The sequence below is a fragment of the Perca fluviatilis genome, chromosome 17 (assembly GCF_010015445.1).
Source record: "Perca fluviatilis chromosome 17, GENO_Pfluv_1.0, whole genome shotgun sequence".
Taxonomy (NCBI): domain Eukaryota; kingdom Metazoa; phylum Chordata; class Actinopteri; order Perciformes; family Percidae; genus Perca; species Perca fluviatilis.
In genome coordinates this window covers 18,934,542-18,951,917 of record NC_053128.1, presented here as the reverse complement: position 1 = coordinate 18,951,917, position 17,376 = coordinate 18,934,542, and the positions used below count along the sequence as shown (strand labels likewise).

The window sequence follows — 17,376 nt, the reverse complement described above, 5'->3', positions numbered from 1 at the left end:
AAACATTCATCAGCAGCTGAGGTATTTCGTGACCAACTGCGAAAGTTACAGCTAGCTCTGAACTACTCAGTCGGTCTGGGATTTTACAGCTGGTCTTTATTTGTGACACTTTCAGTGAAGCATCTCTTTGTAACCAGGATTAAAATCAATCTCTTTGTGCTCTAATGTGAGGTTGATTATATTCATATTTTCACCTACTTATTGTTCCTGCTTTTTACAAAAGCTTTGTTTTATTAAGAACTTTCCAAAAATGTATAAATGACAATTGTGTTAATATACTGTTAAAGCTTTGGTCTGAGATGTCTTTTTGTTTTTAACATTTTTACTGTATGAGAAAAAAAAAGCACCCTGATTAATCTACATCAAACATTTATACATATACATGTTTACACTATGCATCATACACTATGAGTACATTCTAACTGAAGTATACCAAGAAAAGAACATTGCAGCATCATGATAGCACAATTTAAAGTGAACTGCCACATCCTCTATCATTTAATGGAAATGCCGTTGCAGCAATGGTCATATGATCACATTTTCCAGACCATCTCTTAATGGCAATATTTATAAACTACGTGCGTGTGCGTGTGTACCCAGAAGCTGGCTTTACAGCCTGACACATGTAATGGTTTGGTCTATGAAATAAAATTAAAAAGGACCATTACAATTACCTAAAGCCCAAGGTGACTTCTTTAAATGGCTTGTTTGTCCAACCAACAGTCCAACACCTATTTATCCAGTTTACTACCACATAAGACAAAGAAATGACAAACGATTATAAAATAGCCGCAGATACATTTTCTGTCGATTGATTACTTGATTAATTGATTGATCGTTTCAGCTCTAATAAAAAGTCTGTATGTGTGTGACTGGTCCACTTAAATAAATGGTTAAATTAGATGTTTTAATATGCATACATCAAATACTATAGACTGTATAAAAGAAGTGACATAGCCACAAAAATGTCACCCATTGGTTTGTGGAATACCGTTTTGATACCTGAATTTGGCATTTTGCCCGTCGCCATCTTCATTTTTTGGAGCCAGAAGTGATCATATTTAGATGAGAGGGTGGAGCTAAGTCATCAGCTAACGGTAGGTAGCTTGGTGAGCAAGGTGCATCTGTAATTTATGTCAACTGTGATATTTATTAATTTTGGCAAGAAAAAAACGGCTTAAAGCAAAATGTACTTACTAGAAAAAATGAACAGCCAATTCCTGTCTTTTAGTACATCTGAACAAAAGATTTTTAGGAGACCAAAATGTTACAATTAACTTACTAAATGCAAAACTAGTGATTGAAACCATAAACTCATTAGAAAAAAGGTAAGAAGTAGGGTAAATTCTATACAACCGGACTTATTTTTGCAACCAGTGGACCTGGTGGCTAAGTCCACTTATTTTATACTGTCTATGTATACTAACACTCATGTCCAACAATGTCTCTCTCCTTTCTGTGAACAGAAACAGATCAAATGCGCAAGTGTCATTTTCTTGAGGCTGGGAGCTTGTCGACCCTCCCTGCTTTTTACAACCTTACGGGGCACAATGACACTGTTGGCATTCATCGTAGAAGACAACTGGCTGTTCATCTTCAAACAATTCAACATGACTGGGGGGGGGGGGCAGATAAATGCACACCCGTTCTCATGGTAGCCCCTGTGGAGATCATAATAGCTTTTGCTCTTCATAAATACTGCAGAGTAAAAAATAGGCACATAACCTCACAGCACCTGCAACCTGACAATTATCACTATAAAAATGTGTGAAATAATGCTTCTGACTTCAGAAAATTTTTATAATTAATAAAGAAATTAAAGTGCATATAACGGTCTCCCCCCAGAACGCACAATGTAGATGCCTAAGAATGACAATATGCACACATTTATATATAACTAATTTACATTAATATAATAAGAGTATATAATCAATTTATATAATTCTCGCTGCTTTATATTATGGTTTGGCCAGCGAGTGACAAACTATAAGCAATCAAATGAAGGCCTCATCAGCCTTGCACTGACTTAAAACAAAAAGTCAGGAGAAGAGTGATGGCATCAAAACACACAGCTGCTGTCTAGCACAGTACTCACCATCAGAACCACGGTTCAGTGATGCCAGTCCAGTCATTAGGAGAACAGCCTGCCAGGCCCACTCCTGAGGCAGCCTCACCACCACCATTACTCCAGCACAAGCACCAACCCCAGTCGCCCGCCTCCTTCAAATCCTTGAGGCGCAGCCACAACGAACACACCGGTGCAAAGAGGCAGAGGTGTAAGACTGGGTTTTATATCCTTCCGTGAAATAGCACCAGTCCACTTTCTGCACAAGTGTCTCTCTGTGAGTGACTGCCACTCGGCCTTTCTGCACTCTCAGGAACTTCCCACAGCACACAGCAGCCCCGCAGCCTCCAGCACTACTCCACACTGACAGCCTGGGAGAGAAGAGGGGGAGAAAAGAGGGGGAAAGAGGGTGTTACTTAGTTGCTCTCTCGCTTTGCTATTTGTCCAGCCCTTTCTATGACCGCTTCACTACAGAGGGAACAGCTGAGTATATGTGAATCCACATACAGCCTCTCTCTCTTTCACACACAGACATACACAATAAAGATTCTCACATCACTCATACACAGAAAGAAGGGGACAACAGGGCCGTGGATGTGAGCAGGGGCTGAACAAGGTCTGAAAGGCAGCAGTGAAAGCATGAAATGCTATTGCCACAGGCATACAAACACACAGCATGCTAAGAGGGACACAGAAACTACAGTAAGAACTAAGGAGTATAATCTTACAGAGGACGTGCACATATACTTTGGTAAAACCATCTGGTATTAAATCCTGCAAGTCCGAGCTAAGAAGTGTCTGCTGCCCTGAAGGAAGAACCTAGAACAAGACTTGTACTTGTGGTTGGTGTGAAAGGGTCAACGCGGGTCATCCACGCTGGCTCAGCCACCTGAGTTTTTATGTGTGTCCGCCGACACTGCTCAGCCTTGGTGTGAAAGGCGGAGTTGCTAAAGCAGAAGCCAGACATAAATTATGTGTCTGTCAACTAAAAATACATTTAAAGAATGAATTGTTGCATTACCAAATTTCCAATAAATTCTGTCAAGTTACTGTTTCGTCAGATGTTACCATTTAGCAAGTTACCAGTATTTTCTTTATTGCTATAATTATTTTTACTGTAATTTACTGTCAACAAGAAAACAAACAAAAAGTAGGCAAAGTGGAAAAACTGTGAAGAGTCAAAGTTCGACAATGCAACTCCACATTTAAAGTTTGCATATTGGAATTCACCAAAAGGACGAATGTGAGGCTGCAACTAACAACCACTCTCCTACAAAAAGTACAAAAAGACATAAAAGTAAAATAAAAGTCCTTGTAATGGAACCTTCATCTGTCCGACAGTCTAAAAAGAAGAAAACAGGAATTTACAATGAAAGAAGCAAACAACCTCTCGACAAGCCCGTCTTCATGTAATATGTATGGAACTACAGCTGCAGACACAGGTGCTGTGTAAATGGCAAGACCGGGCATTAATCTGTAACCAAGAGTCTGGTATTAAAGTTCAGGCGTAGGCTGAATCGCATTCAGTTCCTCATGTGAGTCTGTGTGAGTGAAAGGGGTGAAAACACAAACACTTGTACAGGGATCAGACATTCACACGTCAGGTGATTAGAGCTCACACCTCCAGGCACCGCCACAACTTTGCAACTTCACACTAATCCAACACACATGCAAACATGCAATACCACAGAAAAAAAAGAATGATAACAAAAGGGACACATTCCAGTGGTGAAGATGTATGTGGGTTACAAGTTAAGAGGATTAAGTGAGTTATTAGACAAATTACACCAAGTCTACTACAACACCTACACAAATCATAAACATCTCGGAAATGGCTGAATTTCCACAATGACACATGTAAGATCCTTGTGAGTGAGAGAAAATGTTTCCTTGAAGAGAGAGATGTTTATCCATTCCAAATGGTTAACGGGAAGCGCAAAAAATAAAGTCCAGGTGGTGTTATAGCAGTAATGGAGGAGGGCAAAACAACAGCAGCCAAATGCTTCTCCACCCCACACCTGTCCCCTCTTAAAGTCTGACTGGGTGGGAACACCAGCTCCCAGAAGCCATTTCTCCCCTCAAGTGCTCCACTGGCCCTATAGCTGTCACTCCTGATTTGTGCAGCGCTGTGTATTACATGTGATAAGTCAGCCTATTCTGGAGCACGAGTGCATGGGGAGCAATGTGAATGGGTCAGTGAACCTCACACACCCTTCTGCGCTCCATCAAATGCCCAGCGTGGAGCCTCCCTGTATTCTCAGACAGCCTACTCAGCCCACAGGGATGGGGGCTCCAGAGGAGTGAGCAGCTCTGTAGGTGGGGGTCATTTCACCACATAAAGGGGGTTGAAAGTGGAGCAGACTATTTCAGTAAAATTAACTCTTTACTTCCCCTTCCTCTCTTAGTTAGAATTTTAACTGCAGAACCCATCCGGCATCACACACATAGTTACAGGGTGATTAATAGTGCTGGAAAAATCTGTCTTTTAGCACCTTGATCATTCTGTAAAGCCACAAGGTTTGTTGCAACTGGAACTAGAAATAGTCAGTTAGATATGCCGGCGCCAGAAAATGATTCAAAAGCTGTGTCAAAAAATTGACCTATACTAGGGTCTAAAAGTCAGGTTATCTCAGCCTCTACTGCTTTGATTTTTACCACTTTTTATTTGACAAGCCTCCCAACTTTATGAAAAGCGCAGTGCTAAATTATTGGAGTACTTTTTTAATGGTTACAGACATGCACAATTTATATTATAATAAAATATTTCTTTGCTATGTGAATAAATAGCCAGTGAGAACTACAGATCCAAAACATACTTTCTTATGCACAATAATTACCACATAAACTGCTGTATCACAATAAATAATTTTTTCACCAGTGTCACAAATGCTTTGAAATTACTTTTTTAAGTCCAGTTAAAATGTAATGTAAAAGCTCAAGATACTAGATCCATGGTTTCAGCTCTGACTGAAAAACTCCACCTCAGTGCTCCCGACACCGAACCTCCTCTGTTCTCTGATCATTAACACTATAAAACCCTCTGCTTACTTCTCCTTTTCTGACAATACTCTACAATGTTAGCAAACTCAAAAACTCAAGGTCCACCCAACAAAACCCCAGAGATAAAAATGCTTACTTATACCTGTGTAAATAAATAAATAATAGCCTACTTGAGGAGCTGTGCACATGCCACACAAACTGTCTGCACTGCAAACACTATGCACATCAGCATATCGCCTCTTATCTTTGAAGAACTTTCTTTTTTTCCACACAAACACATCAGACGTTATTGTGCAGAATGTACTTAGGTAAATCAAGTACCTCTCCGTGTGTCATTATGGCACATGTAAAGGTAACCTTTCTGCTGACACTGTGCTTTACTTTATGTACTAGTACAGTGGGCATTCAGTTTTTATTTGGGAGAGGCTGGGAGGGGGTTGAGGGGAGTTGTTTAGCTGTGAGATTATTTTCAATTTGTTTTGCAAACTCTGTATCCCCCACATTATGCCCTCCAGCAGTCAGAGATCAATAAATGCAGCTTGCTTGTTTGTAATAATCAGTCTCCATTTCATAAGGCAACATTTTCTTATGAAATAGAGACCTTACAATAATACTGCAGTAGTATTACAATGCACCGTGAAAATTAGCCACGTTTTTTATTTCAGAAAAGGACTTTAAATGCGCAAGTGCACCTTTCATCATCCAGCAAGAAGAACGGGATGGATGACTGTGAAAAATCACCGCTAACCTGTGAAACAAAAAGCCATGGCAGAACGCAGATGAGGAAATTACTCCGGGCAAAGATGGAATGCGTATCATGAGCGATGTTCCAGCCGGGCCCAAACTGACCCCCAGCTCTGTGAAATTAGGAGGATTTTCAGCAGCTTAGTGTTAAAACTGCGGTCATAGAATCCTGGAAAGGCATTTATTACCGTGGCAACACAGCTGTCTGGCCCAGATGGTCCAATCAAGGTGCACGAGTGGAGAACGCGTGACACCATCTTCATCATCCAGCTAGACAAAGATGATTTACTCTCATCATTGTGTTATTAGAAACAATGACTTACCATGTTTTGTATTATGGAGCAGAACTAGTGCAGCAACTTTTATTTGATTACTGTCATTAATCTTTATATCAAATGTGTTAATAGATTAATCATTTAGTCCTACGAGATGTCAGTAGTGAAAATTGCCCATCTCAGTTTCCAAAAGCCCAGAGATGACATCTTCAGATTGTTTTTGTCCAACCAACAGTCCAAAACCGAAAGCTATTCAATTAACAGTGATACACAAAAGGGGAAAACAACAAATCATCACATGTGAGAATCAAATGTTTTGCATTTTTGCTTAAAAAAACAAGTTTGCCCTTGTGTTTTACCCCTTTTCTTCGACGTTTTTGACACCTTTTCTTCACAGTTTGTTTTTGCTTTTTCCAACGTTTTAAATTGTTAAATTTTTCTTCTACACATTTTCAGCACTTATTTCTACGTCCCATATTTTCTGATATAAAACAAAAATTGAAAACGGGTCAATTTGACCCGAAGTCAACACAGGGGTTAAACGATGAATTCATTATTTAACTAATTGTTTCATCACTGCATATTTTCAACCACCAGTTATAAATTGCATTGTGAAACAGTCGTTGTCTCACAACAAGCCAATTATGTATTGTAATTTTTTTTTTTTAATAGAACACAATGGAAAAAGGAGTATGAAGAAAATCTGATGTAGCCTAGTCAACAGCATGAAACTTACTGGAGAGTATCCATCAAAATCCAAACACTCAAGTTCACACAAGAAATCAGACAATATCTATATCCACCGTTGTATACATTATAAATATCTATAAATAATGGCAATATAGCATGAGATCCCTGCAGATCCAATGCAGAGTCTCAGCCCTCATGAAAAAGAAAGACACTGATGAATATTCAAGATTCACACAAAAGTAGGACCAAATCTCCTGCTGAGATTGACGCTTTGAAGTCCCAAAGAATGCTGAGGGGGAAGAAAAACGTCATTCACAGGAGTGAAAAGGCTGTCACAGCAAGATTCACCCTCCTTGCCCTCCCTCTGTCACGCTGTCTCATTCTCTCACTCTGTCTCACTGTCTCTTTCTTTCAATACGTGACAATGTAGTGAGATATTGAAAAACACTGAAACATCAACACGATCACTTTGAATAATTTCTTTCTGCCAGTATTCATGTTGTTAGCCAGTATAACTTCTGGAAAAAATGCAAATAATTCAGGATCTGACCTGTCAAACGGAAGAATGCTTATAAACTCATAACTCTGTGTTCCCGACAACAAGGAGAGAACATGTATCCACATAATTGAATTTACTGCATTCAGACATGCATAAAGATGCAGGCTGTTTAGGTAATATGTATGTTATATATATATATATATATATATATATATATATATATATATATATATATATATATATATATATATATATATATATATCACACACATTTTTACACTGCCAGTGTTTTCTTAATGCAACATTACAGAATGTTTTACATCCTCCCTATTCTGTTTTCACAAGTTCTGTGAAAAAACCTTGAAGTGAGTCTTGTATTAAACAACTATAGCTGCAAATCATCTGATCAGATTTTCACAAAGTCTACTTTTCTTTTGACCTACTGATGTAGCTTCTTCATGACAACCTTATTAAATCACTCGGAGGTACAGAAATGTTGTAATCTCTCTATATTTGACTACTAAACACTAAAGCTAACTGATAGGCTGTCATTACAATGCACAAGGCCCTTTCTGTGGACCAATAAGTGACTGCACCTAAAACACCTGTGGCTCAGGTTTCACCCATGAGCACCACACAGCCACAGATGGATTCTATGTAAAGAAGTGTCTGTCCGGCTCTGAAGGTGCCGTTAATAAAGTCCTCTGTGATTTTCCGCAGTCGGGGCATGCACTGGCCAAGAACACCAGAATGAAATATCTCTCTCTCTCTCTCTCTCTCTCTCTCTCTCTCTCTCTCTCTCTCTCTCTCTCTCTCTCTCTCTCTCTCTCTCTCTCTCTCTCTCTCTCTCTCTCTCTCTCTCTCTCTCTCTCTCTCTCTTAGAAGGTCACTGGGCCAAGTCTTACTGGATCTCTACTGAGTAAACCTCTTGTTTTTGTCAGCAGGCCTGGCTGCCAGTGAGCTGTACTTAAGTTAATTCCCTCACAGCTCTGTTCCCATTCATTTTCTGGCCACTTGATCATTCTACTCTGGCATCTTACATAATAGTATGTACTGACATTGCAAACATACACCAAACCAAAGGCAACATTTTGTTGGAATCACACTGTGCGGCAGTATGTAAACCTATAATTAATCATTCTGAACTGCTGCAATGATAAAGAAATTTCAGAGGAGAAAAAGCATAGAAGTATTTACACCTAAGGTATGTTGCAGTTCACCAATACATTTTTTCAGGAGCACCAACAGTTGTACGCTTTTTGCATTGATTTACATTTAAAGACAGAAAATCAATTCAGACCCAAATTTAGAAAGGTTTTAACCATTCACAGCAACTTGGTGATTCAGAATATACTACAAAACGAGGATTACACACAGTTGTTTCTCAGTAATGGTAAAAGAGGAACAGGTGCTCACAATTCAAATTTTCTTATCATGGCTTTTGTGCAGCAGGATTTGAAAAACCGATGCTCTTCTTGCCAAGTCAACCAGGAGCATTTAATGAAGGGATTGTTGCCGAGTGTCCGCTGGGCTGCGTCGGGCAGACACCGCAAACCAAAGGGTCTAATTAAGGGGTTACTCTGACAGTCAGACAAAGCAGACAGCAGGGGTTAAGACGCTGGTCTACAAACTGGCTGTGACCCTCACACCTGCCTGGTTGCATTATACTGCAACATGTCCACGCACAGTGGACACACTCACACTGACACATCATTACTGAACTGGTACCTTACCACACACACTCACAAAGAAATGGGGAAAGAGACAGAGTGAGAGGCAAGCGGACCTATAGGCAAGTAATAATGCTGGGGTTTCAGTGCAGAGCAGTGTCGTCTCATATCTTTAAACACGTGTGAACAAAAGTAAGTAAGCATATTTATGAATCTGAAGCATCACAAGAGTTTAAATGACATGTAGACCTTTTCAACGTAAAAGTAGCATGTTCTTTTTTTCCAAGCATATTCATGGAGAGAGAGGTTTAGTTATTGGTGTTACATAGAGAGGCTTAACATTAACCCATAATAGGTGAAGCCTGGCAGGCTGCTAAGGGCCCCCATATATGAGTGTGTCAAAAGTTCATGCCCTCCTTCCACTGTTCACACTGCAAAAACAAGAAGATTGCCCAGTGTGAGCTATAGCCCCACCTCTTACAAGACTGATTGCTACAGAGTGGCTCCACCTGTCTCTTGCTCCAATTAGTCCTGCAAGCCACTGAAGTGCTAAATAACCAGCAGGGAGGGAAGTGACAGGACAGCAATATGGTCAAAGAAATGGAAGGAAAAAAATGCAAGAAAAGAATAGGAATGGACGATGAGCAGACAATAGTTTAGCTTTTCTTTAAGTTTCAGTTTAAAAGACTTTTATTTTTAAAGAGGACGCATTACATTTAGTGGGGAAGTTAAGATGTCCCAGTTTAGACCTTTCAGAAGTCCCCTAGAGCACTTGCTTCCTCTAAAGTTCACAGGAGGCTCCAATTATGGGAAACTGGTCGTGTATTTACCATATCACATGCTCTTTAACAAGCACTAATTGTGTGTGTGCACTGAGCACGTGTAGGAATGTCGTACCAAAGCTGCAGGAAATGTTTAATGAGGAGAGCAGCTTGGACGACATGGTTTGTGTCAAATCTGTCAAAAAATATATACAGTAAACCAGAAAGTGTGAACCTGAGGTGACTGGGACAGATTAAGAAAAGAAGAGAAAAAGCCAAGTCTCAGTTGGCGTGTACGCAGACTCTTTTAGTTTTAAAACTGCAGTATCTAATGTCTACCAATTTTAAGTAAAAATATAAATTCTGGCTAAAAAATGGATTTTATTCAGATTGTACGTGTCAAAAGGTTCTTCCATCTCCAGCGGCAAGCGGACACCGTTCATCTCCATTATACAGTGAACAAGGTTGTCTTGTGGTTAGGAGGACAGCACATAATGCTTCGGTTAAAATAAAGATGAGAGAAGTAAAAACTATAACAAAAGTCTTTTCACAATACAAATAATTTTCATTTGACGGTCATCAGTTTTTTCAGCAGAAACATAACCAATAAATTCTTCCTTTTTCCCCTCACTTTTATGCATCTAAATGAGCTTTCAGTCTCTGGCCATTATCAGAGCAAGACAACAACCACTGGATATAAACCTCAGTGAGCCCTTCACAGGTGGAAACACACCGGTCAAAAGTTCAACTGACCACACAGTATTAGCAATCTGTGACCAATCTATCTAACCAATTGCAACGGTCTCCTTCAATGTAGATCAATACTGGTCAACAATAACAATCTCAACATGATCTTATTGAATAGTTTATTATAATAATATAAGTAAGAGTGTTTTGGGAGTACAGTATATACTGTCATCTAAAGGTGTTTCAATTCCACAAAAGTAAAGTGTCTTTAAACCACAAACTAATTGTTTTTAAAATAAATGCCAAAGTCATCATTTTCATTTGATTAATATGTTAACTCCAAATCCACAGATAAGGCAAACTGAACAAGAACCAATTAGGTCAATTCCATGTAGTGACAGCATATATGGAGAAATAAAGCCTGTATGTTATTCATCAGGGCCTTTTGCACACTGGAGCCTTTTTAACATTCCCCTTCCCTGGCTGTACCAATGCATGAAGGAATGGATACAACCCAACCCTTGGAACAGCTTTTGGACTACATTAATGAACCTCTCTACGGACTAGTTGACACAGACAGGTGGGGTTTAAATGGCAAATTAACCGTCCGTAGATGCCCCCAGAAAGATTCTGTTCATTAAAACAGACGCTCTTAGCCATTGTGATTAATGGTGTTTGGATAAATTTAGTTTTACTGCTTTATAATTCAGAGGGAATTAATAGAAGGGGCTGGCCCATTGCCTCTGGTCAAACTACCTGCTCTGTGTTTTTGGGAGTACATGGTGAGAGCAGGAGAAGGGAGTCTTCCGTGCATATTTTCCATGCACACCCACACCCCTTTCTTGGCTGTAGTGAAAGAGAGTGAAAAGCTCTATTGTGCGTTTGTAAGTAGTGGGAAGGCTACAGTGATACAGCATACACCTCAGATCTTTGACTGCATGGTCACTAACAGCATTTCAAAAGCAGATTTATTCTAAAAGGGTTGGATTACAAACTGTGATTAAGCTTTAAAATTGTAATTTTAGAAAAACACCAGCATTTTGCATAGATGCACTTAGTCCTTAGCTTTTTGGAAATTAAATCAGGAAATGTTAAAGGGATACTTCACCAATTTAGCATTAAGCTTTGTATCAGCAGAAATACAGTAGTATTTTTGAATGACTGTGCTTCCCTCCCTCATGTCCCCCTGAGACGAGAGATCTCTGTATTGTGAGTCTGGAAAAATAATCTTCCGATGACGTAAAACGATGGTTTTTGCGTCATTGGGAGATTCTTTGCCCAGAGGCAATGGACTACAGCCAGTAGTAGGAGCTACTTCCGCATGCTGTCAACCCGCCCATAGGGGGTTGGACTGTTGTCTGTCTCCGAAGATTGCCAAGGCACAACGAGCGTCAGCCATCTTGAATCCTCACTTACTGGCTTCTCAGTGTGGGTGGGTGGGTAGGTAGGTAGGTAGGTAGATTTTAGAACAACAATTATGTGCATTCAAACTACCACACGTGTACCAGCGGAATACATTGGTACAGATCAGAGAATATGCAGGTCACTTTATTACAGACGGAATACTCGACACACTACGCCAGCTTCGCCCGCCTGCTATGGAGACCAGCGTTGTTGCTCAATGCCTCTGGCCGGTAAAGGGACATCATCAGCAGGGAACGCTGAACAAGTGCTGGTGGAAAACTAACGCTAGCCGGCTACCTGTTCCATCAATCCTGCTTGCAAGTGTCCGCTCATTAGACAACAAACTGGACTACATCCAACTTCAACAAAACTCCCAACGCGAGTTCAGAGACTGCTGTGTTTTTAAAATGCCGACAATTCTACATTGCACGCAAATTTACGCCCACAAGCACTAATGCTAGTATACGTGTTAGCTGAACTTCACGGAGCATATAATGTGTGTGCAGTGTAAATGTAGCCTGTTTCGTATGTCGTTTTTATATAATGTCGTTTTTATTTTAATTGTGTAACCACTTGAGCCATGGTGAAATGTTGTTTCGTGTATATGGTTGAAATGACAATAAAACACACTTAAGTTGAGTTGACTGTCTCACTGTCTGTAACCGATAGGCGTGGCTTGGGAGTAGACTCTAAAGCAGCGAAGCAACTGCATTCTGGGATTTGGGATCTTTCATCCACATGAGCCACAAACACATTTTCTGGCTTTTCTCGGCCTAGAAGCCACCAATTTCTAAAACAAATTAACATTTCTACTATATAAGTGACCCAATTTAAAGATATATTCATCTTTCCAATGGTGAAATATCCCTTTAACATGTTTCAATACATTTCACCCTTGTTGTCAGTCGCAAAAGCACATGATGATTAAGATCAACCTCAATTAAAGTGAAAAAGCACTGAGAGGCTATAGTACTCACTCAGACAGCAATTAAAGACAATGGAACAAGGGGAGAGATGAAGAGATACAATTACCACAATTGCCCATAATGTGCACAAGACTGCCACTTATTACATTAATTTAATGCCTAAATGGGTAAATGAAATGAGGTGTTAGTTTATTGGACAGACAAAGACACACCATAGTCGTAATGTACGACTCTCACAGCCGTTGATACTTAAGGTCCTATTTTGATGCTGGAGCAAATCAAGCGCAGTGACCTTTTGCCAAAGTGGAGATTCTTATCGGTCAGCCAAAACTGCTTACATGACTATGTGACGTTTCTATTTAATTTGAATAAATCTTCACAGCAACATTTGACCTGCACCTTTTGAAGGATGTGCCCGACATTTTCAAGGTGCTGCAAAATTGCAAAATGACATCCTCCAAAGTGAATAACTTTTGTTATATTATATCTATATCATGATATATGTCTAATGTCTTCATGAGGAGTGGATGTAGTTGGCGCATAGGGCCAGTACTGACACATGACACATGAGGGGGCATGTTTGTGGACCCTGATTTAACACAGTACTTGTGGGGGGGGAGATTCAGATTGAGATTGATTCCGGAAGGAGGAAGACGGAAGTGAGCATGCTGCAGTCTGAGGCTGGAAAGTCACACGGAAAACACTATTGGAGAGAAAGACTGTTGATGATTGAAGAGACGTTTTCTTGTTTTTAAAAGCAGGATGGCAGAGAAGTCAACAAGAGGCGCTAGAGCTGCTCCGATGGACCGATGCTAGCAGGTGCGGCTCCGAAACGCGAAACAACACGGCGGCTGGGTGAGTCAGTTAAACACAGTGTGACAAAGTGGGTGATGCACTCACCACTTGTCCCTTGTGCTTATTTACATTTGTCCATATTTATTTTACACATTGCTCTAGTTATGTTATATGGTATTTATTTCACACACATAGTGTATTTTCTTTTGGTATAATATAATCAACATAACTGTATAATAAAACAGATGTCCTTGAATGCGGCAATCAAACATGCGTAAATCGATCCTTTTGGTCATAATAGCAGGAGGGGCAATATTAGTAGGCTCTTCTTAAACTGGAAAGTGGCAGTGCTTGTGCTTGTGCAGACCATGGATGTGTAATAAAACTGTGTCGATTCAAACCACTTCATAAACCTGGTATGGACGGGCAGCAAGGCTTCGGATGTCATCAATGACGTCATTTCTCTAAAAATATTACAAACCTCGACACACGCTTCAAGTTAAACTTCCGGGATTTCTCGACACACACTTCAAAGCCTCGGCACAGAGCGTAGCATCACTACTTTTTGGCACCGCCTATAGACAACAAGTTGTGGTGCCAGTAATGCATGCTTTGTCTCATTTTGTCAGATTTTGTTGTTATGCTCCAGTTTTCTTTTGTTAGTTTCAAGTTTTGTATTTTTCCGATTTCACACTTCATCACTCACGTGCCATCTCCACCCAATTTTCTTCTTCTTCATGCCCTTATCCCTCAGCCGCTCTCTATCTGAATTCAACCAATGATGAATACAGATGGCTTAATCTAAACAGATGTGTCGGTTGTTCCCGTCAACAAAAATACTCCCAGATCCATCACACACACACATCCAGCACTTTAACTAAGCTTGTACTTTTTCAGGATTTCCCAACTCAGGGTTTTGCAGATGCCAAAAAAGATATCCACATTCAGCTGTTACACTGCTCATCTTGAAGAGAAACCCTGTTGATGATAATCCCCATAAACACAGATCTTTATTTTGTCCATGTTGATCCCGTAGTCAATAGGGTTAGATGCATTCAAACATGTGGATGTTTGAATGCAACTGCACTGCGACTGATATGATAAAGAGGAAAATCAAATCTCCATCACGTGCACTTATAGGCCCAATCCCAAAGTGAGCCCTGAGGACTAAGGACTCACAGACTTAATTGATCTCAGGTGCTAAGTGAGTGAGTGTGTGAGGCCACATGGGCTCAGATAGGTAGAAATGGGATCGGGACAGCACTTCACGAGATCACGTTACCTTGGCGACGTTTAATAACAAAGATGTTGCTGACACTTGCCGGTTTGGGAATTTTCATTTTAAGTTTGTTGCTTTCCACACGGCCAAGGCCCAGGAGACGGCTACCTGATTCCAAACTCTTGTTTTACGAGCTGGACAACAGGTTGGTCCGTTCCGTGGTCGTATGTCGTGCTGTTGTTTAACTTTGTAATTTCCGGATTTCCCTATCGTCTCCGCGGTGAACGTCACAACGCTTTGAACTGTGGGTAATTCCCTTTGGTGAAGTCTGCATCGATGCAGACTCACGGAAAGGGCTCGGTAAGTGTGTACTCAAACCTTCACGCCCTTTGAAATTCGACATTGGGACAACCCTAAGCCCTTACGAATTTCACGAGAATGCGCACCAAAGTCTGTGAGCCTGTGAGTCCGGACTTTGGGATTGGGCCACTGTCTACAAGCTGAGAAATTAAACATGGACTGTATGAGGAAATCAATCAATAACAACACTCGGCAAACAACAAATCCCATTGTTTTTTGTGTAGTAATCCAACTTGTTGCTTTGCCTCCTTAAACTCACGGGGCTGCTTGTGTTAATCCCTCAGCTCTAACAAAAGCAGATGAGACTTCCCTGTTTTCTTCAAGGAAGGTCTGACTGAGCGTTAAACCGTCTGCTTCCTTGGCTGATGGGAAACCCAGGGGTATTGCAGTCTTGGCAGGGAAACCCTGTCTCTGGTTGGCTGGATGACCCTGAGCTCATTTGTCAATCAGGCCCCTTTTCCCTTAATTGGGATAAACTCTCCAACAGCTTGTGTTGAGCCTCAGCAGAAACATGTAATTGTGGGAAAAGCAAGTTGATTTACAATTCTCTGTCTGTATTTCCTCTTTGAAACAAATGTTTAACAAAAATTACACTGAACCTTTTGATGCTGTATTACACATTTAAACCACACAAAAAAAAACTTTGAAACACTTCACAGTCCTATTCCGCAGATGAAAATAAATACTTCTATAGTGGAATATTTATCATTTGAGGCACCACATTTGTTTTGGAGGTAAAAGAATGTAGTCACAAAAAATATCCTTTATTATGAGTCCAACATAATTTGAAACATTCATATCTGCAGTGTGGGAATAACAAATAACACGCTTGATGTCTGTGATGGACGGTCTGTGAGGGAGTGACACATAAGATACACAACAGTTTGTCTTAATAGTTCACATCTGTGTGAAATTATGGAACACTTTGGACAGCACTTTGTGCAGTGGTGTGGAAATTACCAGAAGAATCATGCAGTCCATGCACATGTTCTTCTTAAGTGTCAGACATCACACAAGTTAATTTATTTTGCTGAATAAAACCCAGAACATTTCTACTTACTTTTACTCACTAGTCCATGTTGCAGGTTCCTGGTTTACTCTGGGAAGTTATCAGGGTCCTTGACCTTCACACAACACTAAATGTTTATTTTGAAACGGTTCTGTCGATTTATAAAAAGGTCAAAACTACTACAGATTAGGCTTTTATGCGTTTTCTCAAAATGACATTCACTGCTGTGCTCCTAGAAATAAAATATCTGATATAAATAGAATGACTCTGGGCTAATATGAAGACCAATATAAGAGCCTATCAAACCAGAACCAACAACTACTCTTGGGCACTGAACTGTGTGTGCATGCAATATAATTGTGTTTTGAGAACATTTATTGTAAGTATTACTGCTCTCATTCCATCAGTAATAGTGCATCCAGACATAGATTATAGGCATTATACTGTAGTACATGTAAATCTTTCTCCCCTTAGATCAGAGCACATTAGATACGGAGCTATCGGTAGCCTTTCCCCCTGACGTTGTTGTTTGCTCTCATCCAATGATAGCACAATGAAAACACAGGAAGCAACTCAGAGAGCATTGCGGCTGCGATCAATGACTCTGTGTCAGACTATAAGCTAGGTGATGTCTTAACGTCTGCCCTCCTCACTTCTCAACCCCCTCTTTCCCTCCAAAAGGCCCGTCATGTCTCCCTCTTCCGCTAATGTATCTGAATAAAGTGTCATCCAGGTCCGCCTCAAAGCAGTCGATAAATACTGGAAATGCTATCCATCTCTGAAACATCACTCCTTCACTTACTGTAAGTGAGCATCACTGTGGGCACCATCCCCACACTGCTGACAGGGAGGAAGACAACACCAGGCGGCCCAGGCTATGACCAAGCATCATCAGATGCAACCACAGACATAGTTTCCACTACTAAAATTGCAGAAAACAGATTACGTGTCTGAATTGGGCTCTCGTTTTTACAATATGAGCCAGTGTTTCAAATCATTCCAGGAGTAAGGAATAACGTATAAAAAGCAGACCTTATGGATGAAGTATGACAATATGCAGTTTCCCCCTCATATCCTCTGAAATCACAACATCTCTGGGCTTCAGTGTTGGTATTTATTACTTCTGGGCAACTGACTAATCCATAAGAATCAGCCTGGCCATTATATCTAATATATTATATTATTGCTGATATTTTGGTATACATGTTTGATAATAAAAAGTAACAGGAAATTGCAGTACAGAAATGCCAAAGATGCATTTGAGGTGATGCA

At 40.3% G+C, this 17,376-nt stretch overlaps 1 protein-coding gene across 2 annotated transcripts in view; it reads right to left on the bottom strand.

Moving 5' to 3' along the window:
- The window catches only part of bmpr1bb (bone morphogenetic protein receptor, type IBb), a 59,584-nt gene that overhangs the window by 14,408 nt on the left and 27,800 nt on the right, over positions 1-17,376 (bottom strand). For both annotated transcript variants that reach the window (XM_039779258.1, XM_039779259.1), the window contains one exon: positions 2,096-2,436. In XM_039779258.1, the coding sequence (XP_039635192.1) occupies positions 2,096-2,183 (88 nt within the window). In that variant the 5' untranslated portion in view covers positions 2,184-2,436. The remainder of the gene's footprint in view (positions 1-2,095; positions 2,437-17,376) is intronic.